This window comes from Microdochium trichocladiopsis (genome assembly GCF_020744255.1).
Source record: "Microdochium trichocladiopsis strain MPI-CAGE-CH-0230 chromosome Unknown B0I36scaffold_9, whole genome shotgun sequence".
NCBI lineage: Eukaryota > Fungi > Ascomycota > Sordariomycetes > Xylariales > Microdochiaceae > Microdochium > Microdochium trichocladiopsis.
In genome coordinates, this window is record NW_025763552.1 from 2,681,070 (window position 1) to 2,699,447 (window position 18,378).

General features: G+C 56.1%; 7 protein-coding genes across 7 annotated transcripts; 2 read left to right on the forward strand and 5 right to left on the reverse strand.

The window, feature by feature from the left end:
* Window positions 1–503: 503 nt before the first annotated feature.
* B0I36DRAFT_353380 (uncharacterized protein) lies at window positions 504–2,578 on the forward strand (the record flags this gene model as incomplete). The annotated part of the gene is made up of 4 exons (XM_046157202.1): window positions 504–545; window positions 590–727; window positions 1,220–1,358; window positions 2,154–2,578. 4 exons carry the CDS (start codon window positions 504–506, stop codon window positions 2,576–2,578), a joined length of 744 nt encoding a protein of 247 aa, XP_046008784.1.
* A 751-nt stretch (window positions 2,579–3,329) lies between these two features.
* B0I36DRAFT_367104 (uncharacterized protein) lies at window positions 3,330–3,916 on the reverse strand (the record flags this gene model as incomplete). The annotated part of the gene is made up of 2 exons (XM_046159410.1): window positions 3,330–3,564; window positions 3,774–3,916. The coding sequence occupies 2 exons, from the start codon at window positions 3,914–3,916 to the stop codon at window positions 3,330–3,332; spliced, it is 378 nt and encodes a 125-aa protein (XP_046008785.1).
* Window positions 3,917–6,619: 2,703 nt separating this feature from the next.
* B0I36DRAFT_376854 (mevalonate kinase) lies at window positions 6,620–8,983 on the reverse strand (the record flags this gene model as incomplete). The annotated part of the gene is made up of 3 exons (XM_046160500.1): window positions 6,620–8,001; window positions 8,705–8,869; window positions 8,965–8,983. The coding sequence occupies 3 exons, from the start codon at window positions 8,981–8,983 to the stop codon at window positions 6,620–6,622; spliced, it is 1,566 nt and encodes a 521-aa protein (XP_046008786.1).
* Window positions 8,984–9,247: 264 nt separating this feature from the next.
* B0I36DRAFT_296026 (uncharacterized protein) lies at window positions 9,248–10,657 on the forward strand (the record flags this gene model as incomplete). Its single annotated transcript, XM_046151879.1, has 2 exons — window positions 9,248–9,811; window positions 10,385–10,657. 2 exons carry the CDS (start codon window positions 9,248–9,250, stop codon window positions 10,655–10,657), a joined length of 837 nt encoding a protein of 278 aa, XP_046008787.1.
* A 629-nt stretch (window positions 10,658–11,286) lies between these two features.
* Window positions 11,287–12,321, reverse strand: B0I36DRAFT_424735 (uncharacterized protein; the record flags this gene model as incomplete). Its single annotated transcript, XM_046162295.1, has 2 exons — window positions 11,287–12,140; window positions 12,215–12,321. The coding sequence occupies 2 exons, from the start codon at window positions 12,319–12,321 to the stop codon at window positions 11,714–11,716; spliced, it is 534 nt and encodes a 177-aa protein (XP_046008788.1). The 3' UTR covers window positions 11,287–11,713.
* Window positions 12,322–13,565: 1,244 nt separating this feature from the next.
* B0I36DRAFT_332794 (uncharacterized protein) lies at window positions 13,566–15,764 on the reverse strand. The gene is given in 7 exon segments (XM_046155158.1): window positions 13,566–14,264; window positions 14,346–14,456; window positions 14,529–14,532; window positions 14,549–14,642; window positions 14,779–14,918; window positions 15,024–15,250; window positions 15,338–15,764. 7 exon segments carry the CDS (start codon window positions 15,470–15,472, stop codon window positions 13,677–13,679), a joined length of 1,299 nt encoding a protein of 432 aa, XP_046008789.1. The 5' UTR covers window positions 15,473–15,764; the 3' UTR covers window positions 13,566–13,676.
* On the reverse strand, window positions 15,297–16,096 carry B0I36DRAFT_167062 (uncharacterized protein). The gene has a single exon (XM_046148738.1). It carries the CDS (start codon window positions 15,980–15,982, stop codon window positions 15,530–15,532), a length of 453 nt encoding a protein of 150 aa, XP_046008790.1. The 5' UTR covers window positions 15,983–16,096; the 3' UTR covers window positions 15,297–15,529.
* Window positions 16,097–18,378: the final 2,282 nt, after the last annotated feature.

An 18,378-nucleotide genomic window follows, 5' to 3' on the forward strand; every position in this document is an offset into this window, starting at 1 on the left:
TGCGGCGGTGCAAAGGCCGCACCAGCAAATGAACACAAATAGTGTTGTCGATTGCGAGCTCCATAAGAGCTGGTGCAAAGTCTGAAGTGCGAGCCATGCTACGTAAGCTCCGAACAAAATGCGAATCGGAACGAAAGGCACAACGCGTATGAAGTGGCAAATTTTGGCTGCACGTTCGCGCTTGAGGTCATTGTACATCGAGCCAAGATTGTACGGGATATTGGTGAACTCGAAGAGCAAAAATAGCAGGAAATACTTGGCGAGAACCATTTTCGCGTCCTCGGGAAGCGGTGTCTAGATTTCGAACAGGTGTTAGCAGCTGATTTGCCGGCAAGATAGGCCATCGCAAACAATCTCCATCAAGGCTGTGTGTGGTACTTACGTAGATGAGCAGATGACAAGTAATGGCTGCGATGTGATGGAAATAATCCAAAGCCATATGTGCAGGCTTCTTGTGTGAGATGTAAAAAATGTGCCAAAAGTAAAACCCCACAGCTAGAGCTATGAACCGCAGGTTCCAGCTAGAGAAGCGGTCATCCATGAGCGTAAGAAAGGCCGCACCCAAACTTATGCCGATTGCCTTGATCAGATTCGTGATCCACATTTTCCATTTACTCCGTCTCTCTGGCTCAAATTTGTTCCACCGTCCGCTGCCGAACACAAGCGTGGATACTTCTACCGAAAGGGAAGCATACATGCTCCTGAAGAAGAGTGCAGACAGGACAATGTAAGGGATGTTTTCTGGCAGGTGTGGTAAGCCGATGGCATCTGCCCACCCTTGGAGGGAGGTGGTCGAGCTGAGTGACTGGATCGTAGCCATTTTGTTGATGTCGCAGTGTGATCGATGGAAGGATGTTGGTGGAGCAGAGGCGTAGACTGAACGGTGGGAGAGGATCAAGGGATAGTGTCTGTCAGAGAAGAAGTGTAAGCTTCATATGTTGGCTTGGGGTGCGAGAACAGATCGAGGGGGGCAGTCAGAAGAGACAAGATGGCCACTTATCTCGGTTTGTTATGGCGGGACGCGGGGGCCGCAGGCCCAGTGTATTGGTGTGAACCATGACATACGTGTCAGTCGGGGAGCTGACGGCCGGCATGAGCTGGCTCGTTATCACTTGGCAGTGGACAGAGTGTATGGGTGGCGACGAGGGGGCTCTCGGGAAGAGCGGCCGTGTGTGCACCAGCTAGTTCATCGAGCGCGGGATCTGTCCGTGGCGGACAGTGCCGTGCTGTGACGTTCGTAGATGGTGTGACCAATGAAGGAGAGAGTCGGTCCTTGTCCAATCGTGCTGCGTGGTTGGAAGCGATCGTCCATCCAGGAGACGATTCCCTGGGTTCTGTAGCCGTCGACGAGGGCGAATGTAACATCGGTGGGATCTTCGCTGTGCTGGACTTGTACACCGCTTCCCTCTGGTGCGGGCCGAGGTCCTCGATGACGGAGGAGCATATGCTTTCAGGCGGGGGGAGACGACAGCTTGTAGTGTGTGTGACACTGCAGACAGTGCTGCCCATGTCTTGTGGGAGTGAGGACCACCGAACACATCCACAAGGCCTGCCTCAAGCACCTTGCACATGCAGGCTGCGCGGAGGCTTACCTCCCTAGGTCGTCGAGCATGCTCAGTGCTGCATGATGTCGGAGGTCTGGATCGTACCCTGCCGTGAAAATCCGCGACCAGGAGGGCGTGATGATATCCTGGCCCTGGCGTTATGACGGGGGAGCGGAGGGCAGGAAGCCGCTTCAGATGCAAAAGTCCCCCGAAGCGACCCTCAGGGCAGGTGCCCAGAGCATAGACAGGCACTGTCACTGGTGCTTGGGGAGCTTGTGGCGGCGAGATAGCGGCGGTCGAGCCGAGTCCCAGTGCTTGACGCCTCCCAGAAGTCGACACTCTGTTGAAAGCAGGCCGTCCCGGGCCGGACACACCACCGCACCTTGGGGACATGACTCAGTCGTCGCACCACATCCGACTCCTTCGCACAGAACTCGGCCTCGACTGTGTTGTCTTACCCTTCCTCTCAACCTCGCAGGCGTCGACTCACCACTTCCTCTCTCATGGCTGCATCTGAGCCTTGTAGCACATCATCATGCGCAGTGTAAGACTGGATTCTCCTTCCAACGTGCCCAGCACGCTAACGTCACATCAGTCGGCCTTACCAAGACCCGCCGCCAAACGACGACAACAAGCAGCGCGGCGAGAAGCGGCAGCGTGATCGATCTGAGGCAGACAAGTCTCGCAAGAGACATCGAGGACAGCCTCTTCTGACAAAATCCAAAGCTAGACCCTCCCCGCATATCTTGCAAGAGATCATCCGGGCAATCTCCAAACCGACCAAAGCATGCGCCTTTTTCCATCATTGTACCGAAAGCGCCCCCGGAGGTGTGAATGATGAGTTAGCAGGCGTTCCCTGCTCCAAGGGAATGCAGCCCAGTGCAATACATACAACTCAGGAATGGCTGGGTGTGGTGCTGAACTGCCCTCCCGAAAAGGTCGTCCACAACGGAGGCAGCACGGGTTCCACGCTTGATGAAGTGGAAGGCTTCATTTCCCTGGACTTGGAAGAGGGTAACGAACAACGTAGATAAGAGTCAATCAGACCGAAGTGGATTCAAGACTGAGTGGTACAACCGATCGCTGTTAACCACGTAGTGTCATAGAAACACGCGTGTCTTCATGTCACAACTCGAGGCACAAGCATCATGGACACTGAAGTGAAGGTGGCATTGGGGGGGTGCAAGTATTGCTAGACAGGATTCTGTGCCCATGAAGTAGTGCTCTTGGTTGGCAACAGGTCCATAAGCCAAGACTAGCACGACCCCAGGACTATGCCAATAACCAAGAAAGAATCTCCCAAACGGTTAGATTGCGGCTCTCGTCACGCTGAGCCAGCTGCTCTTCTATACCAGCAGTGAGCAGTGAGTGCCAGCGACATTTGTCTGCCTGCAGAGTCGACGCCACCATCGCCTGTGTCGCGAAACTTCCTGCATAGCCCACCAGGTCATGATAGCACTCTTGAACATCTCTGTACAGGAAAAGGAGTCCCACGAGAACTGCAGCAACGACGTCGATGTATTCCTGGGGCTGGAGGCATAATCGGCTCCGAGTCGCCGCAGTAATGGAGCTGCCCAGGTGTCCATGGAGCAGGCACGGCCTCATTCTCGTCGATGAGCTGCCGCGTCCCGCACGATGCATTCAGGCAGGAGCAAATGCTGAGCAGCTCTGCTGTGTCGGCCTAAAACGGCCCGTCATCCGGATTGTGGCCCGGTAGTGTTCATCGTCGTGGCCAACCTTGGCCGGAATGTCGTTGGCGACTTTGACTAGTTTGTCTCCGAGCATCTACCAGCCTCCGAACGTACTCGTGAACCTGACGTGTAGACCTCCATCCGAAATTTGAGGGCTGACGGTGTTTTGTTCGAAGTCGAGAGAGCTCGTGAAGCTGTCGAAAGCGGACTGCATCGTGGCATGCGGATTGGAGGATGACGGTCTCTGAGCTCGTCGTGCTCTGACCCAGTTGTTGTCCAGCGAGAAGATGGTGCCGCTTGTGCTCGTGGTCTCGGAGTTGTGGTCATCGCTGCATCGATGTAAAGTTGCTCGTGTCGTTTGAGCGTGGGAGTATCAAACTGGGAGCTCTCAGCGAAAGGTTCGAGTGTATCCTGGATAAAGCAGAGTTCTTTCCTGGCGTGTAGGAAGCATTCGGGAGCGGACTGTGTCGTGCTGCAAGTACCGTGATGCTTGTGGACTGTGACAGAGAGGGCCCGCTGTGCTCATCCTTCTGCGCACTTCGTGTCGTGGAAGCGCTTGCAGTAATCGTCAGGCGTGGAGGTGGTGACGTTGATGCTATGTTCGTCTGTGAGGAGGGACGAAACGTCGGTGGAGATATCGTCGTCCCAGAGTTTGGCGCCGGTATTGTTGAAGGCGTCCATCGTCGCGGTGGTGTCCAGAACGAGCTGGCTGGAGGCTGTCCGGAAGCGGTGAAGACGGGAATGGCGAGAGCACTTGACTGGTGGGAGATGGGAGGCCTTTTGAGGGGATCAAGGCAGCGCAAGGCAACAAGCTTGTAGTGCGCGCACCAGTGTAGGCAGTGTTAAAGGGGTGGGTGACTTGGAGCGCCTTCGGTCTGGGCTAGGGGACTGGCCTTCTCGGACAGCGAGTGGCGAGCGCTGCTGGCACATAGGCAAGGAGGGCGGATTTTGGGGCACCACAGGCATACCCAGCCTTGTGGGAGCGCTGATGGGCGTCAGGTAGCCCTGTCGAGCACCTGGCGTTCACACCCACGGCAGCACGAGAGGTGATACTGGACAGAAAGCAGGCTTGCGAGTTTCTCTCAGTGCCGAGGTCGCATGGCGGGAGAAGGTGCGAGAAGGTCGGACACGAGTAGGCGGCCAAGATGGCAGGGGCCTTTAGGCACCGATGAGCGGCTACATTCGTTCTCTTCTCCAGCAGAGGTTCAATTGACGCTGCCAAGACACAAAGTTGTAAACCAACTCACAAGCTTCACTTCACTTCGTCCTTTATGTGAGTCACCTGTGAAGCCTCCAGAAGGGCAGACCGGGTCATCACAGATCTCGCCACGCAGTCACACTACAACTCACCCGCAACATGCAGCGCTCCTACCTTCGACTACACGGGGGTACCGGTCCTAGCTAGACTGATGTGGAAGCTATGAGACATGCAGCAGGCCATCACTGTCACAACCAGGACGGGGCTGGCAGAGCCTTGGGCGGAAGCCAGCATTGTCGGCCTTCGATTTAATGCCTTCTGTCGTCAGTTGTCAGTCTACGCTCCTGTGAAAGCGGCCGTATAGGATCAGAGTGCTTGGGGCCCGGCGATCGTACTAAGACGGCGGCATGCGCTGGGTGGTTTCCAAAAGCCATAGACAGACGTTGTGATCAGCATCCGCCTGCGGGTGGATGGGCTCCTCCCGGCTGTATGATGTGGCTGCAGATCGACCAATTTGACCATGATTGCTGCACATGCGGCGTAACGCGCGCGTCGTCCCTGAACCCCAGACCTGAATGCTGACGACTGAATCAAGAAAATTACACATGCAGACTGGACCTGCTGGTCCTCGTGTGTTGTCCCCCGGATCATACACGCGCGATCCGCGAGGCCCGGATGTACCTGGGCAAACGCCCCAAGCCACTAGGCGACAGGAGGCATGGTGCCGTCAATCATGCTCCAGGCATGCTGCCTTCTGATAAGACAGCGGCCCAAACGCATGAAGCGGTGGCACCCAGCTGTCCTCACAGGGCTTCAAAGCCTCGCATCATGCTGTGTTACCACACTGTGAGTAGCTTGCCGGCTCGCTATTACTTTTCTCGGCCTTACATGCAGCCATCGGACGAGGCCTATCATGCGGAGTATCTGCTGGGAGTTCTCCGTTTAGTAGACCACCTGCTCTTGGGTTTTGGTTGTGTCCCTGGGACCCGCATCATCCTTTGAGCATGGCGAAGTGGGTGCATATTAGCAACGCGTTGCAAAATGCCGTCCAGGTCCATATCCGAGTCGATGAAAGGATTGAGGTGCACCTCCGAACAACACGCTGATAAGGAACGATGGGGAGGGAGGTTTCTGAGGTCGTCAGCCCAACGTTGAGACGCTACATTGACCTCGGCAGCCGTGGCTCAGCTTGAAGGCAGCCATCTCGCTGCACCAAAGTACGGCCGGCCTCTCCATGTCAATATGGTGTATTGGAAGTATTGGTCGGATTTCTGCCCCAAATTACTGTGTTAGTGAATCAACCCCGCGCCAATAACCTCACCGACGTAGCATTTGATCTCATTTTGTGACCTCGTGGATGTGACAGAACCAGTTCCATGCATATGGATGATAATGCAATGCGTCGAACTAGGAAACGTACCTCTCAATGATGGTGGCAAGGCTGCCATGCTCATCACAGACAGCGAGTCGGTTCTGGATGGCTCGGTTTCGCCCGAGGTCATTCCTTCACCCCGTAGCACTCAGAATCGAAAGCCATAGATGTTTCAAGGTCTATAAATGCCCAGAAAATCCGCAGCGCTGCCTCTTTTCTGCTAATCATTCTTCGCAACGCCACCCTCACTACTCTGCCACTTCCTCAACATCGAACTTGTCGCAACTATGCTTGACTCATCGAACGCTTCCCCCCTAGTCGATTGCTACGAGAAGTGCAATGTAAGTCAGACATACACACTCAAATTGTCGACCCTAGTGTTAGCTGACACATTACAGAGATGCAATAACAATGTGTGCCCCCATATGACAGGAGATCTTGTTCTGAGGTTCTAGACATTGCTGACAGCCACCCAGCCATGTACATGCTGCGCCTCGTGCGGTGGGGTAAGACTTCCCAGAGAGGCGCCCCCCTATGATTTGCTGACCTGTCTTCGTTCTCGCAGGTTGGCGGGTGCGGCTGCAACAGTAACAAATAACCGCCAGGCCGAAGTGTTGATTCAGGTTGACACAAAGGAACGCTTGTTCCCTGCAGAGTATGATCGTTGAAAGCTATTCAACATAGCGTTTCAACGGCGAATGCGAAAGACCATGTTACCTAGAAACCTTCACTACAGTCATTACAGTAGTCCCGGGCTATGACACAAATTCAATTCCTGATCACCGAAGCATGTTGATGTCTGAGTGTCAGCCCATCAAACCATTGGAATCACCTCGCGCTTCCAGAATTTCCAGCCAATGAGACTTCCCTGTGTGGTTGGTCCAACGAGTCTGTCCAGACCATCCGGTCCAACGGCACCTTCAAAAAGTTCCTCGTTGATCTCTTCGCCAGCTGTGCTGCCTGTGCCGTCTCGGAACGTTGCGGGCCAGAGGACGCCCACCCCATCACAGCCCAAGGTCGTCTTATACGTCCTGAAGCCACGGTCATCAAGGGTTTGTATAAGTGTCTCCAGGGTTGTTTCGTCAACACCAGGCCTCAACATTGCGAGCGCACATCCGCCACCACCAGCACCGGTGAGCTTTGACCATCCGATATCGGGGTCGTCCACGAGCTCACGAATTTGCTCAAGCCGAGAGTGTGAGACCCCTAATGAGACCAGAAGCCCGTGGTTGACACGCATGAGGGTTCCCAGTTGTCCCAGGACACCATCGCCTCCATTCTCCTGGCCATCGTCTGATTTGATATGCTCGATAGCAGATGAGGTGACCTGTCCGATGGCATTGAGAATTGCTTGCGTCACTGCTGGCTCTTGAGACTTGAGTATCTTGACCTTCTCGATCTGGGTCGCTGTTGACCTTGGATGTCGAGTGTCCACAAGGAGAACAGACACTTTCGGAAAACCCAACAGCGGCGTTACAGTTGGTCTGTCGTTGTCATGCCGCCGGAAGATGACCGCCTTTCCCCCGGCAGATATTGTGTTGTCCACACCACTAGGGTCACCGTGGATGCATAGCTCTCCCACAAATGCCCAGTCGTTGATGCGCTGGATCTGCAGCTCGGCTTCTTGCACCGGCTGCTTTGGATGCGGTCCAGCAAGCGCGCGTATTTGGAGAAGGATCGCCGCACTGATGCAGACGCAGACACTGGCGCTACTGCCCAAGCCGGCACCAATTGGTATAGTGGATCGAAGTGTGTAGATCGCACCTGGACTGTGTCGGTCACCTAGACACAGGAAGAGGTAGAGGAACGCGATCGCGGGCCGCACGTGAGTCTGTCGTTGCTTTTCGTCTAGGTGAGGCGACACGGCGTTTGCGTGAGGAAGAATCGCTTGCAGAAGTTCTTGGTCTATCGCTGTGACCGTACTGACGTAGCTCTGTTTCTGCCTCCCTGAAAGGTCCCAGGGGAGGGAGTTGATGTCCCAGGTGTGATCTAAGCCAAGGTCCTTGAACTTGAGTCGAATTGTGCGCTTCGATTTGGAGAGTGTTGTCACAAGGAGATAGGAGCGGAGGGAAATGGATGCGGCGATGGTCGGCTGGCCGTAGATCGCGGCATGTTCGCCGCAAACGATCACCTTCCCAGGTGCTGACACCATGAATGGTGGTGCCATTGGTGAAGACTCTTTGCGATCCATGATTGCTGCCGCGACCTGAGGGCTTTGTTTTGGTGAAATGAATGTGCAGAGAACGTGGCGTGTGTCACATCTTGCAGCCCGACAGGTGGCTTAGTCACGTGCTCCTACACCGACACGCACTGCCATATCAGCCAATTCCCCACATTGCCGATCCCGTCCAATACCCTTTCAGTCACCCCGGGCCAAGACCTTCCGCACGAGAGCCAGTTGTGACATGTGCGGGATCGTACCCACCGGACCTCGCTGGAGCGGAAAGAACGAAGCAGGCCTGGATAGGGCAAGGTGGAGACGACTACTCAACGACGCTGCCGAGTCTGCTCCTAAGTGGAAGCGTGTAGGCTTGGGATGAGCGGAGCATGTGTCAATGCAGGCCCAGCCAAAGGCTCGCGGGGATCTATTCACAGCCCATGCGAACTCAGCGGAGAGAGTCTGGGCGCGACACAGCATACCATCATGGCAACGCATGCCTGCAGCTCACTGTCACGGGCCTGCTCACCCCGGGTGAGGAGATAACACGTCTGGTCGCTGTCAGGCCTCGACCTGCTCACCCTGGGTGGGTACGAGGACATGCCCATGATCTACAGCAGCACCATGGCTCGGCATCCGGCCCGCGGCGCTAACACACCACAATGAGACTATGATAACGGAGCAGCCCTGGCGCGTTGGCTCAGTCCCTTGCTTTTCCCATGTAGTGTGCAATCATGCAACCGACACGGGGAAGCGAAGGGACAAGCCGGGATGGATGTTGGGGTGGGGGCTTGACGAACGGACGAGTCTCGCGAGACACAGGACGGCGTGCATACGGTACGGAAGAGGGCTGAGACTGATTAGGACGCAGGGGGGATTGGAGATCGGGCGGCAGAGGTCCCCCGTCTGCATGACATGGCTTTCAAGGTCGGGGTTCTGACGGGCTGGAGCTGCCACTCTTCCCTCTGTCCTGTCATTGAAACTCGTCTTCGCCCTCGTACCCATCACAATCAACGTCATCTCGAGCGCTCCAACAACTCGCGTCTGTATTCTGCGACTGTGCGGACCGAGTCGTCGAAAAGAAGCAGAACAGCCTGAAGACGCGCGAGGGCCAGCAAGGTTAAATGGTACGTCACCCTGACCATGTCTGGCAGACGGTTCTTCAGCAATGCTAACAACAAGATCTCTCACAGTCTCCTAGACGCCCAGGCGGCGATCCTGACCCACGAGCAGCCGCTGGGCTCGGACTTGCAGAACACTGGTTCGGACGACATGTCGGCCTCCATGACGAGGACGCCTGCGCCTTGTGAATCCTCATCTGGCGGACAGAGCCCACCCCTCGAGATCTCCCTGGCGCGCCTTGACCCGGGCACCCAGAAGAAGCCGGCATCTTTTGCCGGCATTGTTGCAACACATCGTGCCAGCCAGCAGGCTGTCAGTGATCAATCGGACGACTATGACGAGAGCGCCATCGACGACGACGACTCGGACTCAGATTGGCACTCGATCAAGAGCAGCGAGTCCAGCCAAGACGACCGGATAACATTCACGCGTATTCCTTCCAAGTCCGCCCTCACGTCTCAGCAATCCCTTATCAGCCTCATGTTCGCGGGACAGCGCCAAGGTACGAAGGCCTCCAGCAGCCATACGTCGCAGTCGACACCTGCGATACCCCAACGTTCGCGGACTATGCAGGCCATATCGACCATGGCCAGCTCTCCCAACGACTCTGACGAGGATCTCCAGATGAAGAAGGGCATACGCCCGCCTCAGCTGAAGCGCATCAACGAGACCCCTCGATCCCCTGTACAGCCCATCACCGCCCATATGCAGCCTATCCGCCCGCGTGTGCCTCCCAAGTCCAAGTTAACCGCACAGCGATTTCCTATCAGGCCCATCTCCGCGGGACAGGACCAACGCACTAAGGCCCTCAGCAGCCATGCGTCCCAGCCGACACCTGGGATACCCCAACGCTCGCGGACCATACAGAACATGTCAACTATGGCCAAACCCCCCAGCGGCTCTGACAATGGTCTTCAGATGAAGAAGGGCATACGCCCGCCTCAGCTGAAGCGCATCAACGAGATCCTTCGATCCCCTGCACAGCCCATCACCGCTCATACGCAGCCCATCACCGTCCATGCGCAGCCCATCACCGTCCATGTGCAGCCCATCACCGCACAGCAATCTCTTCTCAGCCTCATATTCCCGCGTGGAGGCCAAGGCACAGCCGCTTCCAACAGCCACACCTCACAGCAGACGCATGATTCACCTCAGCGCTCGCGAACGACGCAAAACACGTCTCCTATCAGAAACTCCCCTGACGACTCCGACGAGGGCCGCAAGATTAAGCTCGAACCAGAGTATACTCAGAACAATGATATTAACAAAATTCCTCGTTCCAAGCCGCAGCGCACAAAGGCAATCGTGCTCTCACCTCGCACCACACGCCTTAACATGCTAGCGAATGAGCTCACCGAGTCTGTTCGCCGCCAGCTGCTCTGGGAGAGGCAGCAGAAGACCTCGACAGCGAATGCCGTGCTCAAGAGGCGACACACTTCGCACGACGTTGCCAACCTGAAGCAGTACCCTGAAAAGGTACACATGAACAAGGAGGCTGCTGAGCCCTCGATGGACTGGAACCGGTATTTCAGCCGCGACACTCAGCGCGGCTACCACGCTCAGGGCTGGTAATGGTCTGGAGGGCCCCTTGGAAACGGGCCAACCACAACACCTCTGCTGTGTTCAATCAGTAGTTTTCTTTGTCGTACTTTCTTTCCATAGCAGGTTTAATATCAAGCACCACAAATACTATCTCCAGCTTCCGTTTGCGCCGATCCCATCTCATTGAACAGAGTTTGCGTGATATCAGGTTATGCAGTCATGGCAGTCTAGCAAGCTGGGCCTTCAAACGGGGTCCCCTGCCGCACAGCTGTCCAGTCCACCATGAGCGGCACGAGATCGGGCCCGGTATGCGGGTCACTCGAGAGATGTGGCGACCCGTTTCTGCTGACCCGGAAAATGCTGGAGGTCAGCAGAGAGCTGCAGCTGCATTGCGGAAAGAGCGGACGTCGCTGCGCGCAACACTGCAGACAGTCCTGTCCGTGTGCCGATGTGTGGGCGCGAGCACCTCGTCTGGTCTAGGGTCTGGGCCGGGGGATCAGCGACATGCAGTCATTGCCCATTGCAGCCAAGGCGGCTTGTCTGGTGCAGCAGGGCAGTGTGGTGGAAGCCCCCGTGTCGTCGAGCCCTCGAGCACCAGGCATCATCACTCGGCATGGCACGCACGTGGAGTCAACGCGAAGTGTCTAGTAAGCAGGGTTCTCGCATTGACGGTCACAATTTCCCCACGAGATGTGAGGTCTTCCAGCGAGCCGGATGATTACCGTACGTAATTTTTCATATCCCCCAGGCCCCGTTTGTCCAGATGGTCATCCAACTGGTCCCTGTAGTGTTGGTCCCGCACCTGCCGATAGCCTTCCATAGGCGGCGGGTCACTATCTCTCCCCATGGCCTGCGCGCTCAGTGTCAGCGACTTAGCAACATGCGGCGGAAGTCTATGAGTACGTTGGTGACATACCGCGCACTCTGGACACGCAGACCGATTGATGCGCACCCAATTTCGACAGTTGTAAATCAACCAATATTTGCAAAGAAATGTGGAGGAGCACCCAGACATCTTGGCGGAGAAAGTCGAAGTGCTGAAGGAGCAGGAAGCGGTACTCGAGAACTCTGATGGGTGGTGGCAGCTTAATGCGCGAAGAAGTAGTCAGCACACTGGGCATTCTCGGACGCTGGGACACAAATCTCGTAGGAGCCGCCGTACTCCGATCTGAAAAGTCGTCTGCCTTTTTCTTTCGCTCGCTTCCAGCTTGTAAGCTCCTCGCTATGGAGTGCATGCTGCTCAATACACCTGGCTAAGCTGTGCAGATACTTTCTAGAGCTTGTCGTCGTCCTTGTAGCGCTCTCCATCAGCTGGAGATCCTGGACGCCCTGTAGTGCTACGCCAAAATGTGCAAATAAGGCATCAGAATCGTTGCGGACGTCGAAAAGGATTTTTGGAATCTTTTCGTCTTCTAAAACATCTTTAAGCGTTCGGCCTTTGGTGCCGGTGGTGTTGAATGTTTGTAGGCCGAGAGAATACACATCGATGACGTAAACGCGTAAGGTTGGATTCCTGTATCGATCAAGAGGGTGAAGATGGAGACCGAGCCTTCTCAGCAGAGGTTCACGCCTTCGAGATCGACGTACATCGTTGGCTCGTACGGCTCAGGAGGTGCATGACGCAAGACGAGCCAGTCGACTAGATCGCCGATCTGCTTTGGAGTGTTGATGATCTCTGTCTTGATCTCCTTCATGCTAAACGCAGTGTACAGTGGTGTTTGTTCAGCGTTCACCGTTGTTTGCTTGGAAGATCAAGTAGTAGGTCGAGGTGAAAAAGTTTGTTGTTGCAGGGATAAAGGAGTGTATTGAAGTTGTCCTCCTCTCCTTCTTCCTGAAGCTCAGGAACAGGCGAGGTATTTCTAGACCGAGCTGGTCTGAAACAGAACATTCTAGATACATGATACGTCATGGTAGACTTGTATGGAAACATGGAGATATATCTCCAACCTTTTCCGAGGCAGGCAACACACATACAGGCGAATGAACTACTGCCAAGCATATCGTATATGCAGTCATCGCAATTGGGCAGCCATGAGACAAAAACAAAGCGGGGTTTTTACCTCAGGTTGGCAGCCCTGACCATCATTCCCGGCCGGGAAGCCCTGACCGTCATTCCCGGCCCGGAAGCGCTCACTTTTCGCGCACTCCTGGTGGGCAGGGGGCGCGGGCGCACGGGCCATTGAGCTCATTCCGGTACCCCAGGTTGAGTTCATCCCGGCCAGCAAAAGGTCAGCTAACCCACGAAACCCCCCCCCCCCCCAGCAGGGTCTAACCTTAACCCCCAGCCCAGCCCGTCCGTCCAAGGGGGCAAAAAGGAAAGCGAGTGATGGGCAATAATGAGAAGAGCGCGTACGCGTAATGGGACTAGCCCGGGGGGGTTGAGGGAGCAGGAGGATGAAACGGACGTGTACGGGCTCGAACAGCGACGCCAGCTCGGGGTCTCTTCCCACGATGCGCGCGACAGGAGAAGTACAGTAGTAGCCCCAAGAACAACAGGCACAGACAGCAGGTACAATGAACCGCAGCAGCAGCCAGGGGGGCGATTCCGACAGCGATCGCAGCGATGCTGAGGGAGACAACATCGCGCAACAGGAGCCGGACACGAAAGCCACGACAACGATAGAGTCAGGGCCGGCGCGAGCCACGACGATAGCGACGCCAGCACTGTATCTACGCAGGGCAAGCCGCGTACTCATCTGTACGCTATGTAAGGCAGGCATCCCAGCTGCCGTGGGTGGTCTAGTTACCCACTACCGACAGAGGCACCGGCTTAAGGGCGGCCAGCTACAGGCAGTTAAATCGGCAGCGGCGGCAGTAGCAGCAGCGGTAGAGGGCTGCGTGTGGTCCTTATGGTCCACGACCGACAGGGGCTTAGCCACAGCTTCTGTCACGATGCACTCATGGCGCGATGCTACGGGCATGGTTACGTAGCAAAAGAATTTTTCAATTGTGTATCCATCATTAAACAGTCTACCTGATGCTAAGCACGCCTTACAAAATGTTTTCGCCGTCCAGCACTTAAGCTCAAGACCAACTGCACGACCTCCCCTCACCGGCTCGAGCGATCACTCGAGCTATCGCGCTTCCTTCGCTCGGAATAGCCCCAGACGTCCTTGTCACGATGGCCCAGCACGGAGCCTGAGCGGGCATCGGCCGCCGACTCCGTGACTACAGTGATCTCCTTGCCAACAACGATATCCTTGTCGCCCATGACAGCCGCCCCGGTGCCAGGGCTGAGCGTCTTGCCACCTCCGTCGAGGAGGATATGCTCGTCACTGCCCCACGCGGCGACTGCAGTCGTAGTAGCGGCACCGGCAGCCGCCGGGCCGGCAGTCGCATGGCGAGACAGCTGGGTGCCGAACTTGGAGCGGCTGCCGAGGCCGTAGGATTTGGAGTGCGGGCCGGTCCGGGGGTTTTCGCTGAGCGGGTAGCTCTTGCCCGACCCTCCGCTTGCGCCGTCGTGGGCACCGTTCTTGCCGGAGCGCCCGCCAGACCTGCTGAACAGGATGCTGAGCCCCGTGTGGCTGGCCAGCTTGCGCAGCAGGGGCTGGATCACGGGGAGATTGGACACGACTGCGGACACGAAGATCTCGCGGCACGCCCACTGGCTGCCGGAGACGGCGCCTTCGGGGCCGGCCTGGATGATAGATATCCGTCAGTCAAAGGTCCAACTGATGCGATGGAGGCCTGCTAACGATGACCTGGACGGGTAGCTTACCGTGATAATGACGACGGCGCGGATCGTGGCGGCGGCTATGACGAATATGGCGCCGCTGAAGAGGAGCATGAGCGTGAGCTTGCGGCGGAGCGAGATATTGACGCCCCAGAGAAGCTGTTTTGCAGGGGGGAAATCTGATGTCAGTGGATTGCTCCGTATACCAAGTCCAGAGGTGCCGGTGACCAGAACAATATGTACGTACAGGAAGAGGAATGGAAAGAAGGTACACGTCCGTGATCACGTTAGGTAGATAGACCATGAAGACGTTGAGCTTCGAGTTGGTAGGTTGGCAGAGATCTGACCACGGGACGGTTTGTTAGTTGTTTGTGAACCAAGAAGTCAATTCGCGCGCCTCTGCCTTGACAGTCTTCTAGGGAAACAGAGCGATGGTGATATTATCGGAGGGCAAATTTGGCGAGGGAGTCGGTCTTACTTCCGGGATTCGGGTGAATCTGCCAATTACGCGATATGGGCTGGCATCCTAGGACGATTGAGAGCCCCACGGCAATGTAGCTCACGCCAATGACGCCGTAACCCACGAGGACGCGGGTGTGGAGGTTGCTTAGGCGAGTTCTGTACAATTTTGACGACGCTTTAGCCGACGATCGTTGCTTGCGACAGCAGCAAGGCATGCCGATCTCGAGGTGGCCTGAAGCTCAATGTGAGAAGGGCACTTACGTCAACCTCGAGTAAAACACAGTGATGCAGACCTTTAACACCCACAGCTCCATCGCATAGAACGACCAGCCGATCACCTGGATCTTGGAGCCCATCTCGCGGTTGTAGGCCTCCTTGGACGTGGGGTCGAGAGCCGCACGCTGCTCGTCCGTCATGTAACTGTTCGTGAGACCGTCGTAGTTGGCACCAACAAGATACGCGAGTGTCGTGACGAGGGAGAATAGTAGCTGTGGGAGGAAGTTTTAGACTGCGTCCTGTAACCAGCACAGCCCAAGAGAGCAAGACCGGGTTCTGCGAGACAGGGAGTGACCTACGCCAGAGACGGGCATGATATAGTCGTCCAGCTGGAAGCCGGAGAAGCCGACCTGAGACCATCGGTACCAAGTCCGCACGGCGATTGTGCAGAGCGCGATGGACAGCAAGGTGAAAGACTCCACGATGGCCGACATGTTGGCTCGCTCGACTTGCTCGACGAGTGGGAATGTTGCAGAACGGGAAGAACCTGCCTAATAGTAGATGGCTTCGGCGCTAGGTGCTCCACGGCAGTTGGGATGGTTGTTGGGGGGGAATGCGACAAGAAGTGGTGGTTGAGGTTGAGGGCGCGAGGCACAGATATGTACGAGTCCGGAGCCAGAAGTCCTTGGATGCATGTGATATTGGTCTGTGTCCTGGCCGGCGGACAGGAGGCTCCGCAAGCTGTGCGAGGATCTGCACACACCTACATCTTGCCCATCTTTCCAGGGATCCTTGAAGCGAACTAGTGGTGGCCATGGCATCCAGAGTCCAATACATAACCAACTTGTCGTCCCTTTCAGGCCTGTTACTTTCTGTCCTCCATGGGTCTCCATCATAGAAGGTCGGGGCTTGCAAACAAGCATGGGGGACCTTGCAAGTCCGACGGCTGCGTGGAGCAGTCCCTGAGCTAGCAAAGGGGCGCTGGGGGGCTGTCGGTCCTGCATGCATGACACTAGAGGTCTAGTTCGAGCGAGTAGCACTGCACAGACACAGCCAACACTCCTCGCCTCGAACCCCGAACTGACTTGGCTTGGCCCAATATCCTGCTCAAACGGCTGCTCCACAAACGACACACTGCGGGTCCGGATCCCGGCAGATGGCGGGGGATCTGCGTTGTGGAGGGCTGACGCCGGAGACCCTTCCGCGAATGAGGATGGCCCCGGTCCCTCCCTCCCTGTGTCGATCAGGAGGGCAGGCAACCACGCGGAGCCCAGCGAGTCGGTATTCATCCTTGGACATCCCTTGACCGGGATAAGCACGCAAGCCCCAGGGGGCTAAGTGACACGATCAGCGCGGAGCACCCGACTCGGCTTGCTTCAGCGGCGATTATTAATCTGTAATATAAAAATTAAGTTAGTATCCATTAACTGTTGTGTAACCACCTCGAGAGAAAATTCGAACAGCTCCTTGCTCCTACCTATCCCATTCCGAGTCAGCTGCTTAAGCGACGTGCGAGAGAAAAGGGGGTCGCCATCAGAACAGGAGCCCCATTCAGGGCCCATTCAGGGCTCATCTCGTCTGGGCTCGGGGTAACGTTCTTATATTCCCCAATAGAAGGCGGGAGGCTTTTCTCCGCGCCGGCACTCGAATATGTCCCATACACCAGCATAATCTCGGGCCAAACACTAGAAGGTCACCACCGCATGCGAACACCAGCACCACTACGCGATCAGCGAGACAGGAAAGGCTTCAGATGGTTTAGAGGGCGGGCCCCGGGGGCGATAGTAGACCATAATGATCGACTCCAGCAATCTCTTTAGGGTTTCAGGAGTACGTCATAGTGCTGCCTGTCGTTGGGGTAGTTCTGGACTGACTCGTGGCTGAGAGGCAACTATCGAGAGGATAGCCGGTAAGCTTAGGGCTAGGAGAAGCTGTGAAGCGAGCATTGTCGGATACCGCTTGATACAGAAAAGGAGAAGCAGATCATTAACTAGTGGCAATCTGTGGCGCCAATCTGCTCTTGATTGGCCGACGCGCGAGTCGCTCTCACGAGGTTTCCCTGTGGAGTTTCAAGTCTTGGAAGAACAGAGAAAATCCACGTGTGAATGTTCAGTCTTATCAAATTCCGTATAGGGTTGATGACCCAGCTTCAGGTTAGCCATCCCCACGCCAAGCTCCTCAAGGCAACACAACGTGATGTGATGTGGATATGGCAGGTCTGTTCTCCAGCACGTGGTGCCGACACTGACACCAGCTGAGAAGGGGCTTGTAGCACGGCCGACCAGATCACGAATTAGTGCCACAAATGGTACGATTACAATACTGACGCCTAAGTTCATGCTGGGAATGGCGGGGAGCATAAAAAATACGCTCTTGCCGGCTCCGGTTGGTAGTACGACAATAAGAACTTGGTCTCCCTGGAGTGCTAGAATCTCCTGCATGGCGTCTCGTTGCTCGTCGGTTCGCCAGCCTGCGTCTGCGCCTAGTAACTTATGGAGTCCGTCGTTCAGCTTTGCGTTAGTACGCGCAGCTAGTGGGCTACTGTCGTTACTTCTGCCCCGTATGATCAGATCTGCGACGATAGCTCGTCTGGCGGACCAGTCTGGAGTCTGGGAGCCACTGCTGTCCTCAATCCCGGCCTGGGCTCGTGACCGCTTCGCTGACGCCTGCTGCCTCCTATCTGGCGTCTGGAACTGGTTTCTTACGCCGCAGCTGCTGCTCCTATTGCCGAGAAACTGGTGCCATAGCCGGCTGATCTCCCGATAGTTAGCTACCATCTGCGGCTGTAGCTGGTTCGAGAACTGGACGTTGACTGCGTAGTGCTGCCGGGCGGTAGCGCTGCCGTGCGTGGCCTGCAAGTCCCAAACGTACTCGACCTTGTTCTGCCTGCGTGCTTCGCCAGTAAGCCCGTCCTCAAAGTTCTGCGGGTTGTCCCAGTCGGCCTCGTCGCCCATATCAACCTCGAGCTGCTGGATAACTAGTCCTCGAATGTGTCGACCTAGCTCGATAGCGACGTGGCGATAGTCAGCTACGCCCAGCTTAACACCGATATGCTCTGTCGTGACGGCTGCCAGCTTGTTGCTTAGCTCGGCCGTCGTCCAGATCCCTTTCCGGTTGTCCTTCCAGAGCCATGCGTCTAGCGAATTCGAGAGTCCCTGGGCCTGGGCCTTGGCTTCGCGAGTAGCAGCCGCTCGAACGGCAGAATCCATAGAATATATGCGACCATAAGTCGTCCGACTATGTCTGGTAAAAACCGTGCAACCTTACGGCCGATTCCGCGGATCGCCTCGGATTTATCGCGGTCTGTGACCAGCATGACCTGGCCGTCAAACACAAAAGACGTTTCTGATCATATCCTGTGTATCACAGTGTCGGGCCGTCATGATCTCCGGCCCTCTCC

Excerpts from the sequence above, each read along its gene's own strand:
- B0I36DRAFT_332794 (XM_046155158.1), bottom strand. The coding sequence starts at position 15,472 with ATGTCGGCCATCGTGGAGTCTTTCACCTTGCTGTCCATCGCGCTCTGC. Across the intron at positions 15,251-15,337 it reads ATATCATGCCCGTCTCTGGC|CTACTATTCTCCCTCGTCAC; the intron begins GTAGGTCACTCC and ends TTCCTCCCACAG. Across the intron at positions 14,643-14,778 it reads GATTCACCCGAATCCCGGAA|ATCTCTGCCAACCTACCAAC; the intron begins GTAAGACCGACT and ends TCCCGTGGTCAG.
- B0I36DRAFT_167062 (XM_046148738.1), bottom strand. The coding sequence starts at position 15,982 with ATGCAGGACCGACAGCCCCCCAGCGCCCCTTTGCTAGCTCAGGGACTG.